Raw genomic sequence first — 15,998 nt, 5'->3', positions numbered from 1 at the left:
GCTCCTGGCTGCTGGGGAAGGGCTGTGCTTTTGCCAGGGCTGGTTGTGCCTGGCACCAGCTCAGGCATGTACCGGAGTCGACTGTCGGTTGCAGGCAAATGTACACACAAAAACATTCCAGCACACGCATGCACCAGCCATGCACGCAGCTGCCACAGCACACAACACAGGGCCACGCACGCCCCTGCTGGCTTCCTCTGCCTCTTGTCTTTCTTCTCACAGGACTCTCGCAGCCTCTGTCTCTGCATCTGTTTGTCGTGTGGCTTCTGAGTTTGTCTTGTGTCCTGGCTTCCTTATCCCTCTTCCTCTATCTCTCTGTTTCTACCTGTCTCTTTGGGCTTCCTCATCTCTGAGAGCTGACACTCTCCTTGTGTCTCTGTGTTTTTCTGACTCTTTCTCCCCTGCTTTGTCTGTAACCCTCCCTGTCATCTGACACAGTCTCTCTGTTACTGATTCTCTCTGAACCTTTCTGTTTTGCTCTCTGTTTCTTTGACTCTCTCTCCCTCTGTCTGTGTCCATCTGTCTCTCTGTCTGTCTCTCTCTGACTCTCTCATCTCGTTCTGTCTCCATCTGTCTCTATGTCTAGTTGTCTGTCTGTTTATCTCTATCTCTGTCTCTATATCTGTCTGTCTGTCTCTCTGAGTCTCTCTCTGTGTCTCTAGCTCTTCCTCGCTCTGTCCTTCCCCACGTCTCTCTCTCTTTTTCTGTGACACTCTCCTGGAAATGCATCAAAGACTGAAGTGGCCGGATTTCAAGTGACAAACAGCACTACACCCAGAAACCACCCCCTCCCAGCACGGCTGCCTGCCTCCTCCACACACTCGGTCACGAAGAGGAGCCTATTGTGTTGGGCCCAGGGAGTTCGAGTTGAAGGGCCCAGGGGTCTGTGTCTCTGACTGCTCTGAGCTACTTTCCCATTGGCTCTGAGCAGCCTGTGCTGAGCAAGGACTGAGCGACAGGGGGAGGTTCTAGTCCATAAAAGCGGGGCTGAGGCACCAGAACTGCCATTCTAAGGGGCTTTGGCTGTGCTCACAGCCACCCCTTTGGCACCTCCTTCCGGACCAGAGTCAGGACCATCCTTGGGTCTTCCGGCCACCTGCAGCCACCACCCTCCCACCTGCTCGGCCAGAAGCTGCCCAGGGACAAAGGGGAGCACAGGTAATGTCCAGAGGGTGTTGGAACCCTCTCTCTTGGTTTTATTTATTTTTCCGGGTTCTCTGAACCTGGAGAGGGTGGGAGCTTGGGCTGGGGAATTTCCAGTTTGGGTCTGATTATCTGGCAGAGGTAGTAAGAGTCATGAGGCTAGTTTACAGAAGCCAGATCAGTTTGAGATGGACCGCTCTGGAATTCCCCTCTCTGTACAGCCCTGTCTTAAACAGATGGGTCGCTCCCTCCCAAGAGGACCACTCCTCGGTTTTGGCTGGGGTGGGGGGGTCTTCGTTCCCTGGCAGGCTGCCTCCCCATGGTGGTGCCCATGCGAGAACGGGATGCCCTGGGTGGAAGAAGTGAGAGGTTTAGCTAATCAGAGTAATTTTAAAGGTCAGTGATTCTCGCTGGACTTAAGAACAAGAGCTTGGGGACATTAATGAGACGTCAGGGCTCTGGCATTTACCATATATCATGTACATCAAGGTACAGCCAGGTTCAGCCTTTTCATTCTTTTTGGATCGTGTTTAATTGCTTACAGGGTGCTGCCTTGAGTGGCTTCCTATGATGTAATTTTACACAGAAATGGAGTTTGGGGTTGTTTTGCTGGGAGGGGAATGGGGAGAGAAAGTGACAACATGCCAGGAGACCCAGGCTTAGCAGGATTTTTCTTGTCAATTTTACTTGGAGAGGACTTGTTGCTTTCACGTAAATTACAGCCAGAGGAGTCAAGGTTAAGCAGGGAGGAAACTCAGATGGGAAAGGCATTTTCTCACCGGTAAAGGTATCCGCATTCAAAGAAAGTATTATAGAATCTCAAAGTTTGATTTGCAAGAAAGGCTGGTGAGCTTCAGGGAACAAAAGCCTGCTGTGACTCCAAGATTGAATAGTAAATTCTGTGACCTCGTACTTTTTCCTGGGTATCTTTTACCTAGAATCTCTCCAAACTTTACAAACATTCCTTATTAAGCCTCCAAGCTTCCCAAGGAAACGACCTCTTCAGGTTATTGGATCTGATTTCAGTTCCCCTCCCACAGACCGAAAGTCTTCATTAACGTCTTTCTTCCAAGCGTTGGGAAAATATACCAAGGCTTGTCTTTCTAATTTGACAGGCTTTCCAGTTAAGATCCGTTGCAAAAACGTTTCAGAATGTCAATCTGCTTCTCTTTATTTTTTTCCCCTGCTCCCTCTCCCATCGCTGCACCTTCTATCTCTTTTCCCCTCACCTTCTCCCCCCAGTCCCACTCCACCTTGCCTTTTGTTCTATTTTTGCAGGTCATTTATCTCCAGGCTTTGAGATCTGCGTGGGGGAGCTGCTGCAGCAGCCCAAGCAGGGCGAGCTGTGCTGCTGGGGGAGGTTGCTGAAGGGATCTCAAGCCCACGGCTTTGCCCCAGATGAGCTAGAGGGTGGCAGGTGACTCCCATGTTTCCGCTACAGCTGGAAGAGGGATACTTCAGAGTCTTCTTAGCAGTACCCAGCACGTTCTAGCAGAGTGGGCAAAGGGACCAGCTCTGGAACTGTTCGAGAAATTTGCCATTCCCTAGGCACGCAGAGAGGGTTTAGGGTCTTGAGGAGCTGGGAATTTTTCATATAACCTCTAAATGTGTGTCTCATAACACCCGAGACAGTGCTGGGTTCAGGTCCCCGGTCCTACCACTCATTTGCTGTGTGACTGCGGACAGTAGCGCTCCCTGAGCAGTAAGGACAATAATATTCACCTCCTGAGGTTACTGGAGGTTCCCACGGGATACAGTAACAGGCCTGGCATTTAGTAGGTACTCAGGAAATGCTAGTGTGACCGCTCAAGTTTTCACTGTCCAAAGTGGCAGAACTGGAGCCCTCCCCTTCCCCCAACCTATGATAGCATCCTTGATCATCCCACTCCATCATGCTGTGTGCTACGTCCAGGAAATATGATCTAATGTGTAACATTTCTGTTTGGGGGGCTGGCACTCCTCTCCCAACCCCACCCCCTTCTCTCCACACCAACAGAAGATTTTATGTCTTCAGCTGCCACCGCAGGATCTCGAAGTCTCTTCTTGATCGATCCTTCCTAACTTCCCCACCCACGGCCCACCTCTTGGGTCATTCTTGCACAATTTTTGTATTTATTAGATGTCTTCCATCTTCTGAGTGGAATCAATAGTTGGTGGCTTGATTCCAACGCATGTCTGAGAAAGTGCAGTCAGCTAGCTGATTATCTCTCACCGTTTTCCCTCATCCCAGCCCATAAATGTTGCTTAATCTCACTGGGTCCGAAAAAGGGCTAAAACAATTTCAGCGAGACAGAGCTGGCCATTGTGGCAGGCAGTAAACGTTGCTGGAGACACCCAGGTAAGCCCAGGATCAGGCCCTGGAGGTGGAGAGGTGTCCCTGGGTCCTATGAAGTTAGACGTCATTAATCACTCCAGCCGGAACTCAGATGGATGCTCCTGGCAGCAGGGTAAAGGCCCAAGGCCACGAGGTACATCTCCTGGCTCTGGAGTCCTCTCCCTGAATCCTTCCAGCTGTTCTCTTGGCCAGAGTGGTCACTGCAGGCCGCAGGCGTGTTCACCAGGGGGCAACGTGCCCATCGGCATTTGGTCCCTTGGCCTATTACTGGACAGTTTGATTTAACCTGACAAGAGGTTACAGAGCAGTTATTATGTGGTTGGGCCACTGGTCCATCTGCCACTAGAAACACAGGGCAGATCAGAGGGTCGTGGGAGGAGGGAATTGGTGTTTGTGAGTCACATAGTAGGTCAACCTCCTGATCAAGATCCACTTCCTCTCTGCCTTCTCTCCATCCCTCTTCTTTTCCCCTCTCCTCCCCCTTCCCCTTCCTTATACCTTCTCCCTCTCATTCCCATTCGCCCTCTCCCCATCTCTGCTTCTCATCTGTATTTTCTTTTCCCACATGGGCTGTCATCTCACTCTCTGCTCTTCTAGGCGTCTTTATCCCTTTCTCTCCATATGCAACTCTCTGCTGTTCTCTTTCCCTCTCTCCCCCTCTCTCTCTCTCCCTCTCTCTCTCTCTCTCCTCTCTCTCTCTGTCTTTTCACCTCCATCTCTCTGTCCACTGCTTTTCTCCCCATCTCTTAATTGCATCCCATAACAAAGGGTGGAAGTTCCATAGGAATCTTGCTCTCAAATAACATTCTTTCAAAAATACACTTAATGAACACCGTGACCGTGAATTGCAGGGTGGTCTCCCCCATACCCCCAGACTGACCATCCATTCTTTGTTAATGACTCTAAAGGCCTAACAAAAACACGATTTTCCAGTTTGGGGGGACTCTGTTGGCCAGCCTACTGGAAACCCACAAAGGTGAACTTTATGTATTTTCCAGGGGGGTTTAAGTCCCAGAACAGTCTTGTCTTCAGGACCGTGAGCTGGAGTGGGGGGAGCCCAGTGCCTAGAGCTCAGGCTGGTTTGTGGACTAGTCTAAGGCTGACCCTAAGCCTGCTCCCTGTGGCCCGGCCTCTTGGCCCAGTCATTTTGCTTTTCCAAGTCTCTGTTTCCCCATCGAGTAAATGGCTTAGTGCTCAGCCTACTGGATCCTCCTGAGGGGAGGAGGAAGCAGTCATTGAGATACAGGCCCGTCACTGTGCCCTAAACTGGGGCTGTGGCGGACTCAGAATCCCATCTCTGCCACACAGGTGCTCAGGGCCCTGGGGGGCTCTGTCACGTGGTCCCCACTCTTCCACCTGGAAGCTGCCCTGGAGGGTCCACGGGAGGCCCCGGGCCTGGCACAGATCAGCAGCACAGTGCTTGCTGGGGTCACGGCCAGGGTGTGGGAGGTCCCAGTTCTGTCTCCATTTCCCTCCTGACTCATGATGTGACCTTAAACCAGTGACTTCATTTCTACCTTTTCCCATTTCCTCTTCTATCAAATAGGGATAATCATATGCGATAAAGTGCTCAGAGAGGTAATTGCGATGTTAAATCAAGCCATTATTATTCCATGCTGGGTTTTTAAATAAAGATGCTTGCCGCTCCTCGGAGCCCTCCGACTACAATGTAGAAATATCAAGAGGAGGTAAGAGGGCCAGCAGTCCTTTCCCTTTCAAGGAACTCTGGGCCCCTGGTGAAGAAAGGGTCTACAGTGTGTTGGCCTTTAAATGGTGCCGTCCAGGGGGGTCTTAAGGAACCGCGGCCGGGAGGTGATACAAACCCACTGACAGGTGAGAAGACTGAGGCTAGGAGAGGGGGGTGATCCTGCTCTGATTTCCCCAAGAAAATCAGCTTCCACACTGTTAGAGTAATTAGAATGATAAAATGGTTACAAACATAACAAAAGGGGTCAGCAAACTTTTTCTGTAAAGGACCAGATAGTAAATATTTTGGGTGTTCCGGGCCCTGTGGTCCCCGTTTCAACACTCAGCTGTGCTCTTGTCGCATGAAAGCAGCCAAGACACTATGTAAACAAATGGGACGGGTGTTGTATGAATCAGGGTTCTGCAGAGAAACAGAAACAATGGGATGTGTACATATAAAGATTGGATCATGTGATTATGGAGGCTGGGGAGTCCAAAATGCTCTTTCCCCTGAGGGGAGAAGCACCCTCCTCCCGCACCAGCCTCTCTCACTGGGCTGTCACGATGTGCCTCTAGGTAGTGGCTGAGGAAACGCTTCCTAAACCTGCAAGTGGAGAGGTTTTTCTCTGGGGGGGGCCTTAGGAGGCTCCTTCACCATAGGCCACGCAAGCCCCCTACCCTGTCCCCTCCCCGGGGTCTGCGCACTGACTCACTGCCCCTGGAGCTCACCCAGCAAGCTCCCTTCTGCGTCCTACACAGAGATCAACAGCAAAGTTCCTTTTCTCCTGGCTCCTGCCAAGTCAGGGACCATGAGCCAGCAGGGCTATCTCTCATGTACAACTTCCAAGCTAATCCCCACAGCAAAGGCGAAAACTCTCCCCCCAACCCCCACCCCGGGACTCATCTGACGTTGCTCAATAATTTGTTTTTCCTACGCAAGGAAGGAAACAGGATGGCTTAGGAAAACCGCAGGGCTGATGTGTCTCTGTTAGAGACCGGGTAGATCCATTTAGAGGCCTAACTCTCCCACTTAACAAGCCAAGTGGACTTGAGCAAGCAACTTCTCCTCTCCCAGCCTCAGTCTTGTCCCTGTACAATGGGTATGAAAACATTCTGGGTGTCTGTTGTTGTGAGGGTTAGAATAATACGTGTAAAGCGGTAACGCACAGCCTGGCATGGAGGAGGCTCTGTTATTGGATTGATGTGACCATGGATATAGAGCTCTCAGCCCCAGCCTGCAGTAGGCCATCCACACAGTTAATTCGTTCAACTTCTTTTGCTTCCCCTCGGGTGGAGGCCCTATATTATCACTCCGTTTTGCCCCTTTCTTTTCCCATCTCCTGTAGCCCAAGTAAGGTTGGAATGGAGCCTTCATGCTCCTGTCTGTTTCCTTCTCTCTGCCCACCCCCCACCCCCGGCCCTTCGCTCTTTCTGTGTCTCCCCCTCTTCATGGCCCTCCCGCGCTCGCTCTCTCTCCTCTGCCTCTGTGTCTCCACTTTAGTCTCTCTTCCTCCCTCTCTCCCTCTGCCTCTCGCTGCTCTGTCTTAGACTGGTTTTCACTTTCTCCCTGTCCCTCTCCCCCCACCACCCCCTTATTTCACTCTCTTGGTCTGGTTTTCCCCTCCCTCCTGTCTCCCCTTTCTTATCTGCCTCTTCTCTTTCCTCCCCTCACCCACTCCATGGCTTCATTAACATTTGCCAATTTCTTTAGCAGGTGCTGGTTTTAGATGCCCTGCAGACCTGTGAGATTTCTCTGGGGGCACAAAAGTATGAGCCAGAAAAATTCAAAGGGACTTCCTGAGAGGTCCAGGATTGCCTGGTTATTCACTCAACACAGGCATGTGGAGCTCTTGTTCCTGTTCTAACCTTGCATTCGGCACTAGGGACACCATTCGTTCAGTCATTCATTCATCAATCACTCAAACTTCCTTAGTTTTCCCATCACACTAGAATGAAATGCAAGCTCCACCTTGGCCTGCAAGGGCTGACACCATCTGGCCTCTGCCCACATCTCCTCTCTTGTGCTCCCTCATCCCCCGGCCTCCTGGTCATCTTTAAACACACATACTCTTTCACCTCAGGGACTCTGCACTTACAAATTCCGAGCTGGCAGGAGACTCAGAAAGAGGCAATTATGTGATAGACAGAGAGCTGTGCGCGCTCAAAAGAGGACCCTAATCCAGACAGGATTCCTGAAGGAGGCCACCGAGACTGAGTTTTGAAGAACAATGAGGGTTAGCCAGGCCAGAGGGAGAGCGGAGAGGCTGGGCGGCATGAGAAAGGCGCTCCATGTGCCAAAGTTTGGGCCAATGGGGCACAGGGCACATTCGTTGTAGAACTGCAGGAGGTTTGGTCAGGTCCAGGTCAGACGGAGCTCACATCCAGTCTGGGTGCTGTGCCTTTGCTGGGATTCCTTGTTCAGATGATGTAACCTCTCTGTGCCTCCATTTCCTCACTGCAGAATGGGGAGAATATCAGTCCCAGCCTTTGGGCGTTGCTACGAGGACCCCTTACATTGAGATACGAACAGGTCTCAACACAGGGCTGTGCACACAGTGAGCCAGGTCGATGACAGCTCTCCTCGGCAGGAAAGCCCTGGAGGGCCTGGCTCGGGGGGATGGAGAACTCGGACACAGGGCAGGGTGCAGTCACACTGTCATTCAGAACTGTCGTCTGGCTGCTGTGTCGAGGGTGTCTCAGGGGCAAAATTGGAGGTGGCTCTGGAGCCAGGAGGGAGGAGCTGGAGGCTGGGGAGGAGGTGCATTGAAGGGACTGGGGCTGTACCGGATGGTTAGAAAGGTGGGCTTTGGGGCTCTGGAGCCAGACTGCCTGGAGGCAAATCCCAGCTTTGCTGCTTACTAGCTCTAGAGTCTTTGCAGGTGTCTTATCTCAGTTTCCTCATCTGTGAAGTGGGCATGACAACAGTACCCACTCCACACAGTTGCCGTGTGAGTTCATGAGAATCACTCAGGACAGCCTGAGTGCTCACCAACCATCAGATCAGCTAGAACTATGATTATTAAATATAAAGGAAATGGATGAAAAGAAAGGATGCTGACACTGTATTTGCCTGGGACAACGAGATCTCAAATCGAGCTTCCTACCGTAGCAGCCAAGCTGGGCGGGAAGCTTTAGGCCAGGAGTTAGAGGGTGGTGATGCTGCCCCTCCCCAGTGGATGAGCAAGACCTTGCTAACCTTGTACCAGGCCAGCCCAGCCATCGCTGATAGGAGAGAAAACATGAGCTGCCGGCTTTGTATCTGCACATAAATGGCACAGCTCACTGGCCTGGAACCCAAATCCGCTCAGCAGTTGACAGAGCGTGAGAGAAACTTGAGGAAGGAGAGAGGCATGGGATGGACACAGGTCCAGCTCCCGGAGGTTTCTTCTCTGAGCTTCTCTGCTTCGGGGAGCAGACCTAGCCCAGCCTCAAGAGAGGCAGAAGAGCCTTTAATTGCTGTGTGACCTCAGGAGATTCACCAGTCCTCTCTGAGCACCAGCTTTCTTATCTACCAAGTGGGGATAATGATGCCCACCTCTCACAGATGGCAGGTGGGTTGAGAATAATATACAAGTAACAGCTCTGTGCATGGGGCCTTCTGGGCCTCACGGAGGGTTCAGCTGCTAGTGAATCAAAGTGGTTCTAGAAATTGTAGTCATTTATGGGCACATGTGTGGGGAGTCAAACAGATTGTGCCTGCACACCAGCTTCACCACTCACGGGAGGGAAATGGGGAATTCACTGAACCGAAAGTGCCCTCCTCAATGGGGAGGAATGAATGAGATGACAGACATGGGGGCTCAGTCAAGGTCTGAAGCACAGTAGGGGCTCCATCAATGGTGCCTGGGCTCCTCGTCAGGCATGCTTTGGAGGGGAACCTACTGTGTGCTCTGAGACTAGCTCTGGGCTATGGCATGGGGCCCTGGGGCCATGGGTGGAGTCTTCTAACCCCCCTCATCACCTGAGGAAACAGGGCAGTGTGCAGGAAGGGGAGCTAAGAGAGGGGAGGGAGGACAGCCGTACCTGAGAGCAGCGATGGAGGCTGCAGACTACAGGGACCAGGGTGGGAAGAGAGTGGCAGCCATGCCCGGGGTGGTGTCTCGGGGAAACTGCCCATTTCCAGTTGGGAGTTCTTCACTGTACCCCCGTTTGACAGCTTTGCATCTTGATATTTGGATTATAAGGAGCTAGCTGTGGAAGGGACAGCTTTTAATAGACTCTTTGTGAAGCGTTAATTCATCTGCCTAGGATTTATTGAGGGCCTACTATATGCTGGTCAGGTTTGTGGGTGCTGGTTACAGTGGGACTATGCCAGTTAGGGTCTGTGCCCACCGGGGGCTAATATTATAGTGGGGAGACGATAATAAACAACAACAACGACAAGCATCAAACGGTAGGACAGTCTGAGATGGTGAGCGTTCCGATGCAAACAAAGCACGGGGATGCGAGAGAGACCCAGTAAGCTGTGCCAAACGCAGGGGTCAGCAAATGCCTCCCTGGTGATGGGACACTGAATTCATTCAGTTACAAGAAGGAGTGAGCCATGTGGAAATCTGAGGCCACAGTACCACAGATGGAGAAACAGGAAGTGCAAAGGTCCTGAGGTAGGGGCAAGCCTGGCATGTTTGAGGAACACAGAGAAAGTATTTCAGAGATGAAAACAAGACACAGCTCCTGCCTTCATGAAACCAAAGTCTGAAGACTCACATAGGTAATTACCAAGTAGTGGACTATTTTAATGGAGGGGGCACTAGTTTCTGGGATAATACCAAGGGGGAACATCATTTCCAGCCTAGGAGATCAGGGAAAGCTGCCTGGAGGAGGTGATATCTACTCTAGGACCTAAACAATAGGTAACAGAAGAGGAGAGCAGGGTTTTCCAGGAAGAGGGACTAGCATGCAAAGGGCCAGAGGTGGGACAGGTGCTGATCCATTCATTAGGGGAAGTACAGGTAGCTGGATGTGGTCGGAACCCAGAGCTGAAGACTTGGGTGTAGGGATGGAATTGAGGGTGTCCCTGACATTTAGGAGAAGGGCCAGACCTGACCCAGCCCAATGGGTCTGATCCCAGCATTGATATGCTGAGAAAGGCATTTCAAGGTGGGCAGGAGGGACCAGAGAAGGAGCTGGAGGCAGGGGGCCAGCATGGAGACAGGTGAAGGTGGAGCTATGGCTGGAGTAAGGAGAAGTGCTGGGGTGGGAAAGGTCCACAGCAGAAAGGACTGAGCTGGGGACAGCTTGGGGAGCAGGGGAAAAGGGAAGGGGATGGAAGCCTCAGAGAACACAGAAAAGCAGATAGCCACGTGTCTACTGGCGGGTGCATGGTCAGAGTGGGTTTTGATGCCTGACAGATCTTTGTCTACTTCCTAGCTGTGGCAGCAATCACTTCCCCTCTCTGAGCCTCAACTTTCCCATCTGTTTAATAGCACAACCCACATTAAGAGTTGTTGTGCAGATTGAATGTGAACACGTAGGAAAGCTCCTAGCACATTGCAGGCACTCAGCACGTGTTAGTTCCCTTCCTTGGCCGTTGGCCTTGGGTACCCACTGCTCCTCCCTGGACCTCTGTTGTCTTGACTGTCCCACTGGAACAAGAACGATTGCCTTGCAGTGCAGCGCTGCCAGCAGGAGCTGGCTTTGCAGGCTCAGGACACACCCCACAGAGCAGGCAATCACAGATTTCATTTCCTCTTTCTCCCTCTCCAGCAGGAAGAGCCAAGACAGAATGGCGTGGCAGGGGCTGGTGCTGGCTGCCTGCCTCCTTGCACTCCCCTCCGCCACAGCAGACTGCCTGTCCCGGTGCTCCTTGTGTGTTGTGAAGACCCAGGATGGGCCCAAACCCATCAACTCTCTGGTGAGTTTCAGGGACTCCTGTGAGTTTCCACAGATGGAAGGGACCATCCGTGTGTGGAGCCCAGAGAGGGAAGGTAGCAGGCCTGGGCATCTCTGAGCCTGTCCTATAGACTCATCCCACCTGTGCAAGGCATGTCCTGCCGTGGTCAGCCTGGGTGCCAGGGACTTTGTTTTCCAGCCTCCTGTCCCCACCCCAGATCTTACCACCATGGGTTCACTCAGGTTTGGGACCGGAGCTCAGGTTTCCAGGGAGCCTGTTGCCTGGTAACAAGGAGTGTCATTTATGAGGTGGTGCTGACTTTGGGAGTCAGCAGCCCTAGATGAACTTTTCAGAGCTTCTCACCACCAGGCCGATAGGCACCTCCAGATCTAGTCACTCGCAGGGAAGGAGCTCTTTTCACCACCCCTAGATGCCAGGATCTGGTTGTCAGGATCCAAGCCTGACTCCTCTCCTGGGCTTTAGCATCTCTTGGCTGGCCTTGCTGGCTTTACTGTGAGTCAAACTTCTCCCTGTGCCTCTCCCATGACAGCAGACAAGCTAGAGTAGAGGTACATGGGTGTGGTGGACAGGATGTGAGCTTTGGTTCTGCCAATTTCTAGTTCCATGGCCCTGGAACCCCCTCTCTGAGCCTTAGTTTCCTCATCTGCAAAATGGGGGTGATTCCGTGGACTGAGGATGCAAAGTATTGAATATACAATTCTAGCCACTCTTGACTAGGGTCTACACAGTGCACCAGGTGCTGCCCATATATGCTCTCAAAAGAGCCCAGTGGTTAAACACGGTGACTCATGGCATTAGAACCTGGGTCCAAGTTCCAGTACTGTCTAGTATTGTCCTTGTGGTCATTGTTATCATCATTATCATCACGTTTAACTCCTCCCTACTGCTATGAAGTAGATACTATCATCCCTCCAGGTTTGATGAACCCTTAAACATCCCCTCACATGTGTTCTTCCCACCATTCTGCATTGCTTCTGATCCCCTCTATAAGGTGTTTGTGGCATCCTTCACACCTGGGAAAGGTTGGGAGAACCAACTATTCCCTCTGGAGTCAGAACTGGAAGATTATGGGTGAGCACGGCAGAGTGCTATGGGAAGATCTTATCTCCAGTGTTGGCAATGTCACCCGTAGCCAGGTGCCCTTGGGAAAGCTGTTTCGCCCCTCCACGTCTGTTTCTTCATCCTCCACATGAGCACAAATTCACCTACCTCTGTGTACCACTGGGAGCATTAAAGTGGGCAGCCCGGGGCTTAGTAATGGTTTTTTAATTTTCTCAGACCTGGACAGGGGACTCTCTGGGGCAGGGGCTTGTAGTTTGACAGTTTGATGGTGGTGGTATTACCACTGTGGTCTTTTGGGGTATTTTTCAGATTTGCTCCCTGGAATGCCAGGCCGCCCTGCAGCCCGCTGAGGAGTGGGAGAGGTGCCAGGGCCTTCTGTCTTCCCTCACTCCCTTCACCCTCGGGCTTAATGGCAAGGGAGACTTGGAGAGCAAGGCAGCTTTGGAAGAGTCCTATAGTGAGCTGGCGAAGCACGCGGGGCCCTCCTGGAAGGAGCTGGAGAAAAACAGGCTCCTTCTCAGAACCCCAGCGGAGGAGAATGATCTAAGCAGCAGCCTGGCGGAGAAGCTCAGGGGTCTCTCTGGCAGGTTGGGGGAGGAAGCAGAGTCTGAGCTGACTGGGGGGGCCCAGCCGAACGATGGTGCCATGGAGGCTGGAACACTGGATTCCGATGAGGAGGACCCCAAGGAGCAGGTCAAACGTTACGGGGGCTTTTTGCGCAAATACCCCAAAAGGAGCTCAGAGGCGGCTGGAGATGGGGATAAGGTGGGCCATGAGGACCTGTACAAGCGCTATGGGGGATTCTTACGACGCATCCGTCCCAAGCTCAAGTGGGACAACCAGAAGCGCTATGGCGGTTTCCTCCGGCGCCAGTTCAAGGTGGTTACTCGGTCTCAGGAAGACCCCAATGCCTATTACGAAGAGCTTTTTGATGTGTAAACACCTCTCCATCGTGGAGTTGAGTCAGGAGCTTCCCGTAATGCCCTTCCAGATTGGAGTGAACGCATTCATCTGCCCCTATAGCCCCCATCCCTACGCTCAGTTCAGCATTGTCTATAAGACACCCAAACCTAGTCTGCCTCTCTTCTGCCTGGGTGCAGTGTTTGTCTGGGTCAGTGAGGCGGGAGGATGGAGGTTCCCCTCTCCAATAGGCTTAGCGCTTGGCTCCAGCCCTACAACTCTAAAACTACCAGCAGCAGCAGCTTTTGGTGTCAATCCCATTCATGTGACTCTCCAACTCCAGGAATCCAGACTGACCTCTTGATCTCTCTGCATCTATGATCAGGCATTCTGATCAATGCCCCTCTCAGAAGAAAAACGAGCATTCTCCCTCTCATGCAGATATATTCATTTACATAGTATATGCGTGTATCATAAAACATACAAAAGGTAGAAATTTAAAACGAGATAGATAAATAAAAATCCTAACATTTTATTCTCAGACCTCAAAAGATCTCCCTACAATGGAGACCATGCTTTAGGTAAAAAGCTTAAACGTTGCCTTTTATTGGAGCAGGTATTCTTACACTAGAGAGTTCGGGCTCCCAGTGGGTTAAATGTTCAGTCATTGTACTCTGAGTTCACATTGTTTAGAAACACACCTTTTGAGAACCCAGTTCCTGAACTCCAGTCCATGTTGGTACGCTGGACAGCGTCCAACTTCTCACAGGAGAGGAAGGTGGTGAAAATCCCTTTCGGAAAATGTTAATGAGGGCAGCTCGCCTTCTGAATGCTGAAATGATCGAGAGGGGGAGCGAGGCAAACCAATTTGTTCTGTGCAACAGACTCAAAATGTGGACCAGTTCCCTCATCCCTCATTAAACAAATTAAACTGATCGGTATCACACTCCAACCCCAGGATGAACCGACGCTGAGTCAAGTTGATGAGGTTAAGCACAGCCATCTTCTTGAGTAGCGGAATCAGCCTCCAAGAGTCCAAGCCATCTGGACAAACATATGCATTGGGCCTTGGGTAAGGGAATCCAGAAGCAACAGCTAGAAAGAGGAAAAGGCCCTCTTAGTGCCTCAGAATAAAACTAGAAAGAGGAATGAAATGATTAAATGCTTGAGGACAAATGAGTTCCCTTGATTCAAATAACCCGGAAGCAGAGGCAGGGACCTTAATCTAAGTCCTCTTCTCTGTCTCTCTGCCTTTCTCTGTCTCTGTCTGTCTCTCTCAAATCTCTCAATCTCTCTCCCCCTCCCTCCCTCCCTCCCTTTCTCTCTTTTTCTCTCTCTTGTCCCCAGGCACTGTGGTTTGGTTTGTGGATCCAGGAAGCTGGTCGGGATGGGGAGGAAATGAACATGAGTTTGGTTATTTTGTATAAGATGCTACTGAGCACACCTCTTCATGCACAACCCTCACCTCTCATGATGTTCTGAAATGTATAGATTGTTTTCGAGTTACTTTGTGTGCTTTTCAACACCCCATTTTTGCAATTTACTTGGAATTTCCTTAGTCCTTAGCAAGCCTGTGTTATTTCCAACTCCTCCAGTACAATAAATAAAAGAAAGACGCTGATGTGTGTGTGTGTGTGGTGTGTGTGTGTGTGCGTGCACGCGCACGTGCACCTTAGTGCCCAAGAGTGATTAGACCTTTTGCAGAAAAGAGTGCTGGGGAATGAAAAAACATACATATACACATACACACACATTCAAGTCAGAAAACTAAATGTAGGATAACAGAAAGAGCACAAACTTAGGGTGCCATAGCCCTAAAGTTTGTTGAAAAGCTGAAAATCTGTTTGACCTTGAGTAAGTCATTTGACCTCTCTGAGCCTTTGTTCCCTCCTCTGTAGAATAAAGATGAACAATACCAATTTTTTAAGGTGGCTGTGAGGGTTAGGTGCGATCAAATATGCAAAGCTCCTAGGACATAGTGAGCACTCAGTAAATGAGAGTTTTCTTTCTTACATTGTCTTAAGGAACAGTGACAAAGCGCAAGCATCCAGCAACACAGTGAGGAAAGGAAAGAGGGGTGCTGTCTCCTATGCTGGCCTGACCAGGCAGGAGGGACAAGTGTTTCCAGACAAGGGGGAGTGTGCTAGGGATGAAGAATACTCTAGAGAATGGGTGGCACAGTGTCCTTTACTAAAATGACATCTTTCTTTAAATGGCATAGATGTCTTTAAGTAGAGCTAGAAGATTCAGTGACTACAGATCTTGTGGCTTCCACTTGGACACTGGCTTTCTTAGTGACTTCATAGAAAATACAGAGTCAGGGAGATCTCATTCATTCCCTCATTCATTCAACAAAGTAATTGAAAGCCTTTTGCCAGGTGCTGGAGGTACAGGAAAATAAGATGGATAAGGTCTCAGCACTTATGGAATTTATAGCCTAGTGGGGGAGACAGAAAAAAAACAAGTAAACAAATATAAATATAAAATTAAAAATAAATTTAAATGAAATTTAAAATATTGGTAATTGTTGTAAAGGAAACAATTGGGATTTGGTAATAATGGATAACATGGGTAGGGGAGGAATCTCCCTAAGGTATTCAGGAAATCCTTCTCAAGGAATATTCCATCCTTGATAGTCATAGGATCAAGTTGGAAGGAACCTAAGTTTGGGATTATCTCCTCCAACGACCTACCCGGTGCCAAATTTGACACATTGATAAGAAATTTCAGTCTGCTCGAACACTTTCATTGACTTGGACTTTACAACATATTGCTACTGCTTAATGATTCCATACTGGAAAGTTCCATCTTTATCTTGGGTTAAAATTTAGGTTTCTGTCACTTTTACCCATTGGGTCCTGATCCTGCTGTCTGCTAGCCCAGGAGATTCTCTAAGGAAGACTTTTCTTTTACTTGCAAACACATGGCTCCTAAACATCTCAAATAGGTTAAAGAAGCAAAGGAAAAAGAAAAAAGGGGAATTTGTTGGCTCACACAAAAGAAAGAGACAGGATCTTT

General features: G+C 50.3%; 1 protein-coding gene across 1 annotated transcript; it reads left to right on the top strand.

Moving 5' to 3' along the window:
• Nucleotides 1–1,023: 1,023 nt before the first annotated feature.
• On the top strand, nucleotides 1,024–14,714 carry PDYN (prodynorphin). Its single transcript, XM_029219395.1, has 3 exons — nucleotides 1,024–1,158; nucleotides 10,871–11,018; nucleotides 12,390–14,714. Exons 2-3 carry the CDS (start codon nucleotides 10,890–10,892, stop codon nucleotides 13,017–13,019), a joined length of 759 nt encoding a protein of 252 aa, XP_029075228.1. The 5' UTR covers nucleotides 1,024–1,158; nucleotides 10,871–10,889; the 3' UTR covers nucleotides 13,020–14,714.
• The last annotated feature ends 1,284 nt before the right edge of the window (nucleotides 14,715–15,998 follow it).

This window comes from Monodon monoceros, unplaced genomic scaffold (genome assembly GCF_005190385.1).
Source record: "Monodon monoceros isolate NGI ecotype Baffin Bay Population unplaced genomic scaffold, NGI_Narwhal_1 Super_Scaffold_13, whole genome shotgun sequence".
Taxonomy (NCBI): Eukaryota; Metazoa; Chordata; class Mammalia; order Artiodactyla; family Monodontidae; genus Monodon; species Monodon monoceros.
This window is presented reverse-complemented; position numbering and strand designations above follow the sequence as displayed.